Raw genomic sequence first — 16506 nt, 5'->3', positions numbered from 1 at the left:
AGCTGTGTGCTACAGAAAAATGAGAACCATGATTTATACATTTTTGATGATGCAAGTAGCAAGGAGCTGAATTTAGCACAGTTTGATCTCGTCCCCCCCCCCCCCCCTTCCCCTCACGTTTATTAGAAAATTTAAAATTCAAGGTCTGTAACTACATTTTCTAAATATTCAAGGTTTTCAAGCACTTGAAAATAACAGGGTTTTTTTTTTTCAAATTTTGTCTTTTTTTTTTAGAAATGAATCATGTAGTTCTTCAGGAGTTGTGGAGACCCCAGCAAAACTGGCTCTCCAAGCTATAATTTGATTAGCTTATAGATAAATCCAGGCCTGCTAACAACAATACAATACTTCAGAGACAAGTGCGGGAGAGGGGTGGAGAGTCAGGAGGAATGGGATAACTGCATTAATAAGCCGAAGTAAAATGAGAAAAATTAATTTCTAGGTAGTCCGGTAGTTACAGCAGCTTTAGACTCTTGCTTGACTCTACTCTGCGCCTGCAACATCTACTGGACAAGACAGAAATAATTTTTCCCGCTTTATTTCGTCTTATAAATGTAGCTGTCCCATTTCTCTGCAGTCCAATAAACTCACCCCTAATTATTGTAATTATTAATACATAAAAAAATATTAATACATATAAAAAGTAATCACAAAGTTAACGCAAAAACATCATACAAAATATTACTGTAATTATAACTTAAAAAGAAAATGTTTTAACGTGACCACGTAAAAATCTCCTAGATGCGCCTTTTTCGCAGACCCTTAGCCCATCCCCCTACAGCAGAGGTTGAGCATCTCTGTTTTAGAAAGCATCTAACTGTCAAATTGCAAGGCAAAAACAAAAAATATTCAAGCCCCCCCCCCCTTCCGAAAACAACATTTACGAATTAATCTTCAGGGCCAACAAGAGGCCCATGTCAACCTATAGCCAGAAACTTCAGGGCTGAACCTTTGGGGATGGGGGTGCACATTGGAGCAGTATTATGGTCTTTGGTATTAGTACATGGGTGAAGGGGGCCTGCCGGCTCTCAACTGACCCTGTTTGTCCTTGTTTTGCATTTATAATGGGGCTCCACGTGCAACAGAGCTGACAACTAGGTCGAACTTGTTCTAAAAAGGCATAAACAAATTGGGGAAAAAAACTTTTTAATTCAAGTTAGCGCGGGTCTCCTTGCCATGGAGCCCTGTGCGGCCGCAGGGGGGTTATATTGATGCTTGTTCCTCATCTTACCTTGCATATTAGGCAAGATGAGAAAAAAAAAAATTTTCAACTAGTTATATACAAGATTTAATATGACAAATTTTCATGTTTCTCAATGCATTGTAGTAGTTTAATGACTAAACAAAAGGAATGTAATTAAAAGGTTTCAACTTGTTTATTTTTACTATTTTATTAAAGTTAGCTTCCCCATCTTGCCTCACCTTCCCCTAAAAATCAAAATATGTTTAAATGACCACTCGCCATTGTTTTTCAACTTCATGTTTACTACTAAGCAATACCCCAAAACTCGAAAAAATTAATTAAACAAAATATTCAGAAAGTCAGCTACCTGCTGCACCTGAGATCAAATCAATGGCCGCTGTTATAATCTGGTGATAGCGTCCTGTACTTTCAGGCACCTCTACTTCAGAGGATTCCTAAAAAAATAATAATAGAAAATCTGAAAAACCTAGAACGTAAGTATGTATTAAAGAATGCACAATATGACATGAAAAACTGCATTCAACAATAGCTATTAAAAATTTTATTAGCATTTTAAGAAAACTAATCATTCAAAAAAAAAGTTCAACATAATTTTCAACTAAGACATTTTTCTAATAATACAGCAAAATTATATTTGATTATACCCATACAAATAATTACAATTATGGCAATTATGACACTTTTAACATTCCCAAGCAAAAAAGGTGAAAATTTAAAACCAACGTTCAAGTTTGGGCAACAATCACGTTTTTAAAAGTTGAACTAAGAAAGATACTTAATGCCACTCTTTCGATTTGAAAACAACATGAAATAGAAACACATACCTAACACCAAAACCAGGAAAACTAACACTGCACAGTAATTCGATTTTTCATTTCTCCGGAAACTGTTTTCTGACTATTTTTGTTGAAATTAATTTTTGTCCAATCATTCAACGGAGTCACCATTATGCACTTACAATTTTTATCAGATGTCCATAAATACTTTTTTCCTTAGGTTGTTCACACTTTGTGGAAATGATTTTGATACTTAAGTTTTATTTATAATTGCTGCATTTTTTGTAGCGATTTGCTTTTACTGATAGTCATGATTCTTGATGATAGCTCTGGTCAAGTTTTTTGGAGGGGGCTTTGTGTATGTGCACGTGCTCGCAAAGTCCGATTTAGAAATTTTGGGACACTAGGGGAGACTAGGGATACATGATCCCTCAACCAAAAATATACCTTAAGAAGAGCTTTGAAACCTGACAACAATGTTAAAAGTTTTCTTATACATAAAAACTGGCAACACTTCGACTTTTTCAGTCATTTTGTCATAGCTCAAAAAATTGTCTGAATGTGTCAAGGGAAATTATTTTTTAAGGCAAGAATTCTGAAGTTTACATTGTGTGTAATATACAACAAAAAAGAAAAAAAAAAGTGCAAGTTCAAAGTATGGACAGTCTTAAATAGTTAAGACATATTTTTAGTAAACTGCCACTGATTGTTAATAATTGAACAAGTATGTTTGTAAAAATCTCATATTAGAGATACTTGATCCCTTCGTTTCAGGGATACATAATCCCAGGGATCAAGTATCCCTAAAACAATCTAAACAAAATGAAAACAATATAACTGTAGTTTACTAAGTTGACTTTAATTTTAAACATTCAAAACCATGTTAACATAATAAAATTTATCATAGTATAAGTGATAGATATAAACAATCACTGCAGTAAATCTGCTAAATAATTAAAATATGAGTTCGCACTTGTAACCAAACTCAGGGTTTTTATTTACACATTAGAAAATCGCCCGTCAAGATATGACGGGTGAAAATTGCTTCTACTTTTGAACGAAGCAATTGCCTGTTCGGTGATATTTTGTTAGTTGAAATTTTAATCCTAACTCCAGTGGATTAACCCTAAACTCCAGTAGATTGCGCTCATTGTTGACCACTTTTTCGTTTCTTCATTCCCCTAAAATGAAACAGTTACCGGATCCAGTTCAGCCTAGTCACAATAACGCCTTTTCCTGCATGTTTAGCATTACCGAAACATATTAACAAATCATCATGCTGTGGCGCGAGTTTTATTGTTGATGACGTCAGGAGCGTTACTCGATCATTGGCTATAATAATCTATATATATAAGGATAACACCTTAAACGCACTTGTAACCCATATTACACCTCAAGCATCTAAGCATAAACTAACTCTACTGATGAATTATGTTCTGATCAGCCAAATGAGCTTGACCAAGTCGAAATACATTATACTTGCTTGAAAAATAATAATAATAAAAAATTTTGAAAATGCTATAGTTAGATTTACAACAAAGAAGAGAGTTTCCCATTATGTAGGTCAAATATAATGCTAAGTTATATTTCCAGAGTTTGAAACAAGTTTTTTAAAACAAAAAGGTAATATATTTAATCAATCTCTTTTTTCCCTATAAAATTGACAAAAGAGTAGTAGATGAGAATGAAAGTGTTAAGATGCCACATCCAGTTAGGTTGAGCAGAACTCTTAAGAATATGGGCGGATCCAGAGAGGGGGCCATGGGAGCCATGGCCCCCTCCGAGAAAATTTCAAGAATAGTTAAAATCCGCTTTTTTTGAGCAAAACTGCAATAAATGTCTCTTATAATACATACAAAGTCTAACAATAAGGAAAACAATCAAAGGGGAGCCATGGCCACCCTGAGAAAGTTTCAAAAAAAGTTAAAAACCTTTTTTAGAGCTAAATATAAAAAAAATCCTTATTCCTCAAAGTCCCCACCCCCCTAACAAGAATATAAAAACAACGCCAGGGAGCCATAAAACCACACTGAGGAAGTTTCAAGTATAGTTTTTAAACCCTCTTTCCTAGCTTAAATTGAAAAAGAAAAACTTTTTTTGTAGTTCATATGAAGTCTAACCAGAATGGAAACAATGCCAGAGGGAGGGCATGGCCACACCACGAAAATTTCAAACATATCAAGTGTATACCAAATATTTGGGTTCATTTAGCATGATGGGCTCCTCTTATTAGATGTGTTTACTTCCTCCATGGGGGAAGGGAAAGGGATATGTGTTATTCCAATACAAAGTCATACATTTAATTACTGCGCATTAAGTTAAAGTTAGATATCAATTTTAACCTGGCATTATGCAGTGCTATGTATATATTTTTCATTCCCTTTTTAAAATGAGACGCTCCAAACCATTCCTCGTCCACTTATTAATATTACCAAAGGTCATCTACAAACCACATTTAAAAAAATAACTCGTAAAAGTTTCCAGGGGAGAGTCCCCCACCTCTCATTTTCGAAAACAGCGTTCAAGATCGACCTAAATTTTGTTTTAAGCGCTTGAGTTACAAAATGTTGCTGGAGGAGAACTCCTTCCTCCCTTACATCATTGAAAGTCTTCAAGAATTACGTTTCTGGAGCTTCAATTTCGAAAATTGCTGGTCCTATAAAAGTTACTCATGAATCATGGATTGCCTACATTTGCAATTTAAAGAGTTCAATTTTAAAAAAATTTTGGGAGTGGACTTCAGAATCTCTTCAACCCCTAACCTTACCAAAGATAGTCTAGAATACGTTTTTAAGTCTACAAATTGGTAAAATTTCCTGGGATGGGCCTTTTAATCTCTCCTCTCCTTAACATCACCAAAAATAGTCTGAAACAGCCTTTTTGATGGGGGGGGAGCACCCCAAACCTCTACCCCCTACCATTACCAAAGATAATGAAAATGCATCTTTAAGCCTGAAAATTAGAAAATTTTCTTGTTATGGGCCCTCGAATTTCTAATCCACGTATTATCACGAAAAGATCGTATTAAACTGCGTTTTTGACTCTACAATAGCAAAAAAAATCCGCCGGAGAACCCCAAATCTCCTTCTTCTGAACATTATTGAAGATTATGTTTGCGTTTTTAAGGTTTCAATTTCGAGAAATGGGCGCGAAGGGGGGGGGGGGGGGCACACACGAGCTCTTAATATTACGAAAGACAATTAAAATGCATTTCTAAGATTACAAATCAGAAAAATTTCCTTAGATGGGTCCTCAAATCTCTCCTCTCTCTTACATCATCAAAGATCGTTTAAAACTGCATTCTTAGAGTACTAGTATTTCGAAAAATAGAGAGGTGAGCGCCACCGAACTTCTTCTCCCTAACATTACCAAAGATCGTCTAAAATGCGTTTTTAAAACTACAAATTCGAAAATTTTCCGGGGGTGAACCCCCCGGGCCCCCTTTACTTAAGAATTAATAGTGTTCTTACAATTGGTTCATATCGGCTTCCTCTTAAACCAGAAGTCTTGTACAATTGCCTCAGAACACAGTACTGATTACAGAGTACCACTTTGAGGTGACGATATATGCACTGCACACGTTTGTTAAGAAAAGAGGGAAATTCTTGGGAAGATTACAGCCCTTATGTATAACTTGCGTCACATGTGAAAATTCCTTAAAAAATGTTAAAGGTGGGCAAAAGATTAGCACGAGGTTTGAAGGGAAACCAGAGCATAAAGTTAAAGGTGGGGTATATTAATATTTGTAAAATTCAAAAATTTTCTAAAGCATCCTATCTTTTCAAATGGCCCCCTCCGAGAATTCTGTCTGGATCCGCCCCTGCTTAAGAACTACAACTGTAATGCAACATACCAGATAGCCTAGTTATCACATCCAGAAACTGCAGTTTCGTTCTTATTAGAACTCTGCAGTCTGGAATATTCGCTATTCCAGACTGAAGAGTTCTAATAAGAACGAAACTGCAGTCTCTGGATGAGGAAATCGGGCAGTCTGGTACATTGCATGTAGTTCTGCCTTAGCCCTGACTTAGGGGCAGTAATTTTACCGCTTTACAACAGATACTTGTGTTTGCAATGTTTGCATTTGACTTTTCAGGTTTTGAAAACATATACTATATAGGCTTTCTTTTCTTTTTCATAAGTATACAGATACTAACATTTTTCTTCTCTTTTTTTTTAATTAATTCAACTGATAAAACTCTTATTTTTATTATTGCAAGACAAGGTTTATTAAAAAAAATATATTGTTCACAACTGCATTGGAAGAATAAGTAACTAATCAAACGCATGATAATTTCATTAAAGTTGTGTACATTTTTCGGTAAATTTCCTAGTTAAATTTAAAACAATGTGTTTTTCGTGTTCACATTATTATCATCTAAGAAAGAATCATAAATATTGTTGTTTTTTTAGAAACATTATGTAGAAAACTAAAATTCATAGGTAAATTACTGATGTAATGAAAAGTCGATGTATTTTCTCAGTGTTATCAAGTATCCCCCATGAAGGGATCAATTATCCCTTGATGTGCGGTTGCATGATCCCTTTATAAAACTATTGAAAAAAAAATATTTTATGAAAACTAGATGAAAAAAATACTGTCAGATAGAGGAAAAAAATACGATTGTTCATGCAACTTAAAAATATATATAATATAGGTAATTTGCAGCAGAGAAAAAAAAAATTAAAAGCTAAGGTGGGGATCAAGAATCCCCCAGTCTCTCCTAAGTCCGACCTATCTGTGTAGGCCCCCCTTGAATTGCTACAATCAAAGAAAATGCTATTAAGACTCAATTGCACATCTTTTTGTCATAGCACAAGTGCCTATCCCTGGCAATGGCGTACTTCACCTCCAATAATTTCATTGCCGCAGTGTGTACCTTGATATTTTGTGGGTGGCCTACTCCTCCGGTCGTTGATCATTCTGTTTTGTAAAAATTGAAATGAATGTCTCAGAATGTTTCAGATGGCTGACTGGTTAGAATATCAATCAATCAATCAAACAGGTGTCGCATGCGGTGCTTTTCCATCTTCAAGCACTAACGTTGATCCTTAATGTTCTTTTGGAATGCATCGGTTTGAGACACTGCGCATCATGGAAAAAGGTGTAATTAGGTAGTTCTGATTCAAACTTTTATTTGAAAAAGAAAAAATGATGCAAATGGTGTTTGTTTTGCTAACACATCGCCCAGTTGACTACGGCCTTACCCGCAATGAAGGTCCCTTGGTTCGGTTGGTAAATCGTCATGGTAGTAATGTGTTGATCATGAGTTCAAATCCGCGTAGACAAAAAAAAAAATTTGCTTTTTGCCTTATTTTTTCAGCAGAATTCTGATCAAAGTTTTCATGAATCCAAACCTATTGCATAGTTCTAAAATGCAGTTCTGTTGTTGTTAAAATCAGGGACCAAACAATTAATTGCAATGCGGTAAACTGCAGTATAACTCTTTAAAAATATTTTAACAAAACAATGACATTGTTTTCAATTAAATTTGATGATTTATTAAGCATTGCTTTAGTTCATTGAATCCCGAGATAAGGCCCATTTACTAAGTAAGTTGGCAAGAACGTCGCACTAATAATATGTGAAGGTCATTGAATTGATAATCCCAAGAGCCAGAAAAAAGTTGCTTTTGAATAACGAATTTTTTTCGGCTGAATTCTCGAAAAATAAACTAACAAATAAGATTTCAGCGAAAACTTACCCTTAAAGACGATTTTATAATTGTTGCTATCAAGCGCGAATGCTTCGCACGGGTTAGCTAGTTAGTTTTAAAAGCAAAGAAAAGCAAACTTAATTTTCTGTCTGAAGGAATTATTTGATAGGCAGCTGAACATTAAAATTGCTCTGTTATTTAATAACAAGTAGTGCAAGTGATAGTAATCAAGACTTAGCTCTGATTTTCGAAAATCTTACTCGACTTTCGGTTAAGCCCCCCTCCCCCCTGGGGCTGCCACTGGCTCTCGCTTGTATTTTCCATAAAAGTAAAATTTTCCTTTGTACTGTGAGGTCAGTTTAACTCCGTTCCTCTCGGATCATTTCCAAACTTTCGTTCAGTGTCCTTAGATGCCGTTTTCCAAACGCTCGTTTTAATAAACTGAAAGCACAAAAGTCCAGTGGAGAAGCGTCAGGTGACTTTAGTTTCTTCATCAAATGGGATAAACTTTATTCCCATTCTAATTCCTTATTTGCTAAATAGGAGGCAACTAATTTAAACGTGGGACAAGAGGCTTCATCCATATGAAAACTCACCTTGATCAAAGTAGTTTCCAATGAGGCTGAAACTTCTTCTTCAAAAATTGGTTTTAAAATATTCTAATGAGTGATATAACTTCGACTTTTCTTACTAGTTGTAATCGCAAGTAGGAAGCATTAGATAAACTTTTACACAATACAATTTTTCTTAAAATATAGTTTTGGACACTTTCGGACAGTTTTGGACAAGACGGTAAAACCCAGGGTTTTTATTGTAGTGTCCAAAACCTTGCCAACCCTGCTTGGAAGAAATAAGGAGAAGCACCTTTTAATTCCTTGTATTAAGAAAAGGAACTATTGTTTCAGGAAATATTAATCCCTCTAATTTCAATATAAATTCCCTATTAATTGAATCTAAAAGAGATTTGAATAATTTAAATTTATTTTCGATATCCGTACGTATAATGTACAATACACTGGTGAACAATTGCTAAGGACAGATTCTGATGGGCTATGTAGAGTGTAAAAAAGTAAGTGTAACTACATGCTTATGCCAAAACTCTAGAACATTGCAATGATGATAATTTATTGTGCTCTGAAATCCAGAAGGCGTTGAAAAGTGTTCAAAGGACGAAACGGTCATTTTGGGCTGAATACATAAAAGTGAATAATTGTAACTACCGTCCCCAGGCGTTCCGGTGTAAGGTGTCAATATGGGGATATGGCTACCATGGAGAGCGATGCAAGCTTCCACACGTCATGTAATGCTTTACACAATATTATCGAGCAGCTGTTGGGGTAATTTATCCCATTTTTCTGTCAGTCACGGATAAGGGTGTCCTTGCTTATTGGAGGGTGTTGTTGACCAGCAAGACTGCTCCCTGAAGCATCCCAACATTTTCAATGTGATTCAGATCTATAGAATGTGATGGGCATCAGATGGGTTAAATATTTTAAGACCAGGAGCTAGACACTCCTGGAAGGTGATTGTTAATGACATGTTATGTTGTCATCAACGAAAACGAATTTATCACCCACATCACCACAGAACACGTGAACATGAGGCAGTAGAACATTATTAATGTATCACTAGCCATCATAGTCATGTTTGGAAGCACAAGAGCGAAGTACGACCATTGATCATAATCCTGCCCGTACCACGACACAACTTGTAGGATATTAGTCCTTTTCTTTTATGTTTGCCGGTTTGTATGCTGTACCACTCTCATGCAGGCCCGCGCCAAGCATGGTCGGCGCCGTCCTGCAAATGTCTTTTGAGCGCCTTTATAAGGAGTGGCGTTTGAGGAAAATATAGTTAATACCTGGTGTGAGGTTTTGCAAACAAATATAATACGAAAAAAAAAGTATGTCATTTAATTTATTTAAAAAAAAATTTTAATATTTAATTTTTGAATACAGTGTATGTTTTTACTTAATATCTTGAAGTTATTTTGAGTTCAGTAGCACCTCTGATATGCTAATGTGTTTTGGAAAAAGAAAATATTTAAAATAACTAAGTTAGCGCCGCTCTAATTGGTGAATAACAGAGAGGGGCAAAAAATATCTTTAAAATGCTTTTGACAATATTGTTGCTGATTCTAAAATATTGTCCTTCTAAATTCAAAAATGACCACTATTTCTCCCAATCACGTCCCACGTTTTGGAAATGGTGTCGACCATTTTTGAGCAATCAGGATTGCTTATTGCTTTCATTTGATTGTTTTTGACGTTCCTTTGATTTTTCCCACCAGCACCCTCCACAGCATCACCGTCAACCGGGTCCTCACGATGCTTCACCTCTAGCGGAAACCGTCTCCAGGTTTCGTCAATATCCTACACTTACATGCATACATACACGCACCTACACACATATACATATATACACCTACACACACATACATACATCTACACACATACACAAACACATACATACATATACACAAACACACACACACCTACACACTCGCATACACACAACTACCCACACACTCATGCGTGCACACAGACACAAACACATATGCCTACACACATACACATACCCCCCCACACACACCTACACACAACTACCCACACACTCATGCCTGCACACAGACACAAACACTCATGCCTGCACACACACGCTTACATATACACACACACTCGTGATTGCGAAAAACATAATTTGAATCCAAGATGGCAAAATTCAAATTAATTTTTTTTTAAAAATATATCTACACTTTTATAAAATTATTTATATTTTGAGGGGAAGGGAAAATTTACTATACAGTAGAAGACCGTTATAACGCACACTTTGGGACCAGAGCTTTTACATTATACAGGTTTTTGCGTTATATAGATCATTTCACAAATTTTAAAACTAATGTACAGAATATGTCTCTATATTAGCACTTCAGAATGAGTTTTATCTGCAATGAGTATTAAAGCACCAACATTACAATTAGTTATTCACAAATAAATATGTTTTACAATCAAAAGAAAGTGCATTATCCTGCACTTCTGCTAGCTTCTTGGTTTGCATAACAGCTGCATTTTCAAGAGCTATCTAGTATTTTCTGTTTACTATGAGTACTAATTTTCAATTTAAAAGCTTTGAATTAAGCTGGAAAGATGAAAAAATGTTTCAAAATTTAATTTTCCTAACAATTTTTATTTTAGCAGGGCAAAACAAAGGGATATTTTTAACTTAAAAAACCTATTGTTTACTTCAGAAAAGTTGTGCGATTTATAGAGAATTGCGTTATACAGGTCGGCGTTATAATGATCTTCTACTGTATTAGCCATTAACACTCTTCTGATGACCTAAAGAGGTGTAAATTCAAAAGCATGAACATTTAGACCGCGTCGGGAGACTCATAGGGGGTTCTCCCCTAAAATAATTCAAAAATCATCAAAACTGATCATTTTACAATTTTTTCACTTATTTTTCGGCATAAAATCAGAGTATAAGGCTCACCTATGTTCGAAATAATTGCGGTGTACCATTTCTAAAAAGTGGATAGTGATGTTGGAAAATGGTAGTCATACTTTGATTCAGGGGGGTCAATTTACATAAGAATCAGCAAGAGTAATGTCAGAAGCATTTTGAAGGGTTTTTTTTTTTTCTCTTTTCCCCCCAGTGTCATTAATCAAACTTCTTTTATGCCTGTCAAAACATGACAATAGAGTACTGATTATATTCTCAACTGAAGTATAGAGGATATTTCACCTTAAAATTTGAAACTGAATCTTTTCTGGTAGATCTAGCAATTCTAAAATACAGAATCGTTAAAAAGGTTTTGAATTTAATATCGAATTTTCACCGTAAGAACTAAAATGAGGAACAGCAAATTTCTTGCACCTCGTATGCTCAACCTCGTGCATAGACATACCGAAATGGCATTCACGGCTCCACATTATTAGGAAGAAAATACTAATGTAAGCACTAATTAGTATCACGTGCTTTCAGTGAAAAATATTGCACTTTTGAGTAGCCTATTTAGACACAATAAGGCAATAAGTTTTCCTTTTAGATAGACAATGAGACGGATTGTTTGTTTCAATGATCAGTATAAATTCACTGCCTTCTTTCCGATACTTTTATGAAAAGTTCAATTTCATATTTTCGGTTGGAGAGATTTCCACCATTTGGAGGACTCTTGATTGGTCGAGTTTGGCGCCTTTTTGACTCTGGTGCCGTCGTGCGCTGCACGATCTTGCACATAGGGACGGTGCGGCCCTGCTTTCATGCAAGGTTAGTTGTCGTCCACAATGAGACCACAGACTGAACCTGCTTTCATCTGAGAATAGTACACAAGCCCAGTCGACTTCGCTCCAAATGCGATGCGGAACATATCATTACAAATGAGCAAAACACTGGCTTGTAGACAATGGGATGTACAAAACAAGCTGACTGGCGTATAGTCTTACTGCATTCAATTGTCTGGCAGTTTTTGGAGATATCTGCTTGCTAGTAGCAGCAGGAAACTGCTATGGTACCTCAGCAGCTGTGTTGCGCTGGTTCCTTTTCATTGTTAGCACTAAGTACCAATCTCTTGCTGATTTCTTATTGCGTACACGACCTCCCTCATCACAGTTGCTACACATTACAGTTGTTTGAAATGATTTCCAAACTCTAGAAACAACCCAGTAGCTGATGTCAAACACCCTGGCAATATCTAAATTTTTCAGCCCTTTTACAATGTTGCCAACCACACGGCTACCCATAAAATCATCTAAGAGATGTCGGGAAGACATACCGAAGAATGCAAGTTCCTCAATTGAATATTTCCAGTCAAACTTTACTTTTGAACAGCAACAGTCATCACACGCCCAATCCTTTATTTCTCTTATCAGCGCTATCACGTGACCAGCAACGTCTTCAGTCTAAAATTTGCATACTCACAACACCCATTACTGTCAGGGGTCTGACCAGGATTTTTCACAAGGTCCTTTTTTTTTTTGTGAAAAATTAAATAATTTTGTGAAATGTGAATTAATTTTGTGAATAATCAAATAAGTTTTCTTTTTTGTTAAAACGAAATTTAAGAATTTAGAGAGGGCACAAACTGCATCATTTAAACTTAAAGTTGAGTGTTTTTCTCTTCTATGTTGAGAATATCATTCTGGGGTGATTTTCTAGTATTTGGCGAGGGGGGGGGCGGCGTCGCTCTCTCAAGTAGTAATATTTATCTACCATTCTACATTATGTTAAATTATACTAGAAATATTTCTGTAAAGTATTTAAAATAATTGTAACAAAAAATAAATAAAATTCAGACAAGGGTTCAGCATTTAACTTTTTGACCCAAAACACTCTTTAAAAGCACAGAATTTCGTTTAAAACTTATAAATTCCGTGATTTTAACAAAAATAAAAACAAATTTTATTTGTTTACCTCTTAACAAAGCGTACTAAACATCAAAAATTCGAAAAATCGGATTCCCACAGCGGATGCAAAGAGATCGCAATTCTCAAAGTGAATGTATTAAAAGTATAAAAACGGCGTGTAAAAGAAACATTTTTGATAAAATTATTTTAAAATTGCATTTTAGAGTCCTATGATAAACATATCATTAATATCTGTGGACACAGTTGAAGCAAAAAAAAAATTAAACCATCGATTTAGCATTTTAGTTTTTGACTCATGAAAGAAAATGGAATTTTGCTGTAAAAACTTGAAATGAGAGTTCTAACAAAAATAAAGAGACTTTTCATTTATTTGCATCCTATTAAAGCGAAGTTATTTTAAAAAAAGAATAAAATATCATTCTCATATCGGATGTTAAAAGATTGCATTTTTCAAAATGTAGACATCTAAAGAAAAAAAAAGGCAAGTAAAAGAGTTTATTTAAAGTTAATCATCCTTGTTAGCATCGAAAAATCAAACCCATATAATTTTCTCCCAAAATAACAGTTAAACATCGCACCGCACCACAAATATTGACAAGCTGGTAAAATGATGAGAATATTTTCTAATCAAGTCATTATAAAGGTTTAACACCAGACGCTAAATGGCGATACTTTTGAAGTTAGTAACCCTCTCTGAAGTCCCCACCATTCATATTAACTATCAATTTGCAGTTCTAAGTTCCATTTCACTGATATAAATTTTTATTATTGTTGTTGTTTATTAAATCATGAGCAGGGAGAAAAGTGCTTACCAACGCCTTTTCAGAAAAGTTTACAACAACACCGCTGCTAATTAGCTGTGATAAAACAAACTAACAAAATTATTTAAAACCAAACTTATTTTCAGCTGTTAATTTCTTTCCAAAAAACAAACAATAATCATTATATTTATTTGGCAGTAGCAATTATTTATCCCTTGACTTATCACCACAAGAGTGCCGATTTTGTATAAGCTGATCCCTATAATTTGACTTTAAAAAAGGTTCCAAAAATTATCGGTTTAATATGCATTATTTTGCTTTTAGGTTTTCTCTTTCAATAAACAATTTGTGAAAGATCCGTTCTTGTTTATCAAAAATTTGTGAAGGGTCCATTTTGGTCGATCGGAATTTTGTGAAAGGTCCATTTTGGTTGATCGGAATTTTGTGAAGGGTGCGTTAACGGACCCAAATATCCTCTGGCCAGACCCCTGACTATGTTCCTAACTTATGCTAATTCCCATATTTCCTTACCTTTTATTTTGTGCTTGGTAATGCTGCTATTGCCATCCGTCCTTAGCCATTGTCTGCCAGTGTATGTACAGTGGCGGATACAGGGGGAGGGCATGACCCCCACCCCCAAACTGCAAGGAAATTTTTAAATGTTTGCTTGAAAAAAAAAGTTTAAAACCATGGGAAAAAGAAAATATCTTTTGGAATTCAATTTTTTTGGGCATTACATGAAGTAGTGGACGCAAAGAAGTGAGGGGGGGGCTCATGGGAGTCGTGAACACTCCCCCCCCCCCCAATCAGTGACAATACTTTTTAATCTGTTATAAGGTTCATTGCATTTGAGTTGTGAAAATGACTGCTTGAAAAAGAAAGAAAAGAAAGCCTGATCAAAGCAACAAGTGAGAGTAAATAATTTTTCAATTCCCTTTTTTGGGGTATTACATATCACCAGGGGTGCAGAAAATGTTTTTAACAAAAACATTTCCCCCAATCTGTATGAAAATTTCCCCAAAATTTTACAATATGCTATATGTTTCAGATAAAAATTCATTCCAATTACTTTTCTAATCAAGTCATTATAAAGGTTTAACACCAGACCCTAAATGGCGATACTTTTGTAGTTGGTAACCCTCTCTGAAGTCCCCACCATTCATATTAATGGCCATATAAATTGCCCAATGGCCAATAAAATTGCCATTATTGGTGTTGGGCAGGAAATGTAAAATTTAGTATCGTGTTAGCCCGAAACCTCGTTACACGAGGGTTTCTGTAAATTAGCCCATTGTATTCGACGGAAACAGCTTAAAAAAGTCGCGTTTGTTAGAAAAAGGACTACCAGCAACAAAAATAATGAAGCATTAGGGTGAGAAAACATTGTTTTTTTTTTTAAAAATTAAAAAAACTAATGAACCCAAAACCGATGCAAACTTATCCTGCGACAGCGACATCTTCATTCGTCTCTGATTTTTCGACAATTGAAAAGAATCGGTGAGCATTTATCAATGTCTGAATTATAATCATAAAATATTTAAGTTTAAAGAAGATTTTTGTCGCATTTTTACTATTATGTTTAGTGAAGTTTATTGTATTTTTCTGCTTACAAGATGGATGTGTGTCCTGTGTTGAGTATTATGCTAATGTTTCATCAATACCTAAGTGTATCCTGTTCATAAAACATTTCATTTTTATTAGATTTTCTATTCTTATTAGATCAGTGTGCTGTTGGGAATACCAAACTCTTTCGCAATCTCAATCTTTTTCTTTCCCTCTTTTTCAACCGCATCAATCACCTTTTTCTTCTCTGCAATAGAAAGTGTAGTGCATTTTTGTTTTGTAGCCATAATTCAATGAAAAATAAACCTTAGCTTCTTCTAATAAGCAAAGTAGGAAGATGAAGACTGTTCTGAGAACTGGTCACTTATGTTGAGAGAACATTTATTTTAGAAACTCGACCATTGTCCACTGCTGACAGAAAACAGCAGCTGAAACACGTCTTGTGAAAATCACAAACAAAAGAGCCCAAGGACACGTTTTTCTTCTCGAGCGCGTAAAAGGAAGAGAGAATGGGGGGGGGTGGATTTTGATTTCAATATTCAATTGTTTTAAAATCTATGCCTTTTTTCAATTTCTTTTTTTTTCCGTAATTTTTTTGAGCAAAACATTAATGTGCTGCTTCATGTCTTTACAGTTTTTACCAAAAATATTTTTCGCTATGTTTAAATCGTACGAAAATCGGAAAAATCCTCAAAATCAACAAAACGAAACTAATGAGAAAGCTTTCGATAGAATTACAAAACTACTACAGTAATGAACCTGAGATGCATAACAACGTTGCGAAAACAAATACACAAATCTCTTTCGTTCAGGACGAATGATAAATTCAAAATGAAATTTTTTTTCAGAAATGTGCTCCTAAATCAGCAATTAAAACTGAAGGTCAAATTAATAACTTTTCAACATAAGTACAGGTAAAAAAACACAAAACAAATACGTACCATGACGCCTCTCACGATGAATGGCCGGATAAAGCAAAAATATATTACTAATATAATACAAATATATCGTGATTCCCACCTGCACACAACAGTACTGTGTTCTGTCGTTCTGTCTACGAAGCATCAAATGAAAACTCGTGCAATTGTTTTGGTTGGCCGGCTGTGGAATGAAGTAGAGTGGAACGCCTGCTGATCGTCATAAACTAGGAAATAAATAAATAAATAAAAAGTAATAATG

At 35.0% G+C, this 16506-nt stretch overlaps 1 protein-coding gene across 1 annotated transcript in view; it reads right to left on the bottom strand.

The window, feature by feature from the left end:
• Positions 1-16419, bottom strand: part of LOC129231422 (mitochondrial ornithine transporter 1-like) — a 33261-nt gene extending 16842 nt beyond the window's left edge. The window contains exons 1-2 of the mRNA XM_054865734.1: positions 16269-16419; positions 1551-1638 (exon numbers count right to left, since the gene is read on the bottom strand). Of these exons, the coding sequence (XP_054721709.1) occupies positions 1551-1638; positions 16269-16271 (91 nt within the window). The 5' untranslated portion in view covers positions 16272-16419. The remainder of the gene's footprint in view (positions 1-1550; positions 1639-16268) is intronic.
• Positions 16420-16506: the final 87 nt, after the last annotated feature.

Source organism: Uloborus diversus, chromosome 10, assembly GCF_026930045.1.
Source record: "Uloborus diversus isolate 005 chromosome 10, Udiv.v.3.1, whole genome shotgun sequence".
Lineage (NCBI taxonomy): Eukaryota > Metazoa > Arthropoda > Arachnida > Araneae > Uloboridae > Uloborus > Uloborus diversus.
This window is presented reverse-complemented; position numbering and strand designations above follow the sequence as displayed.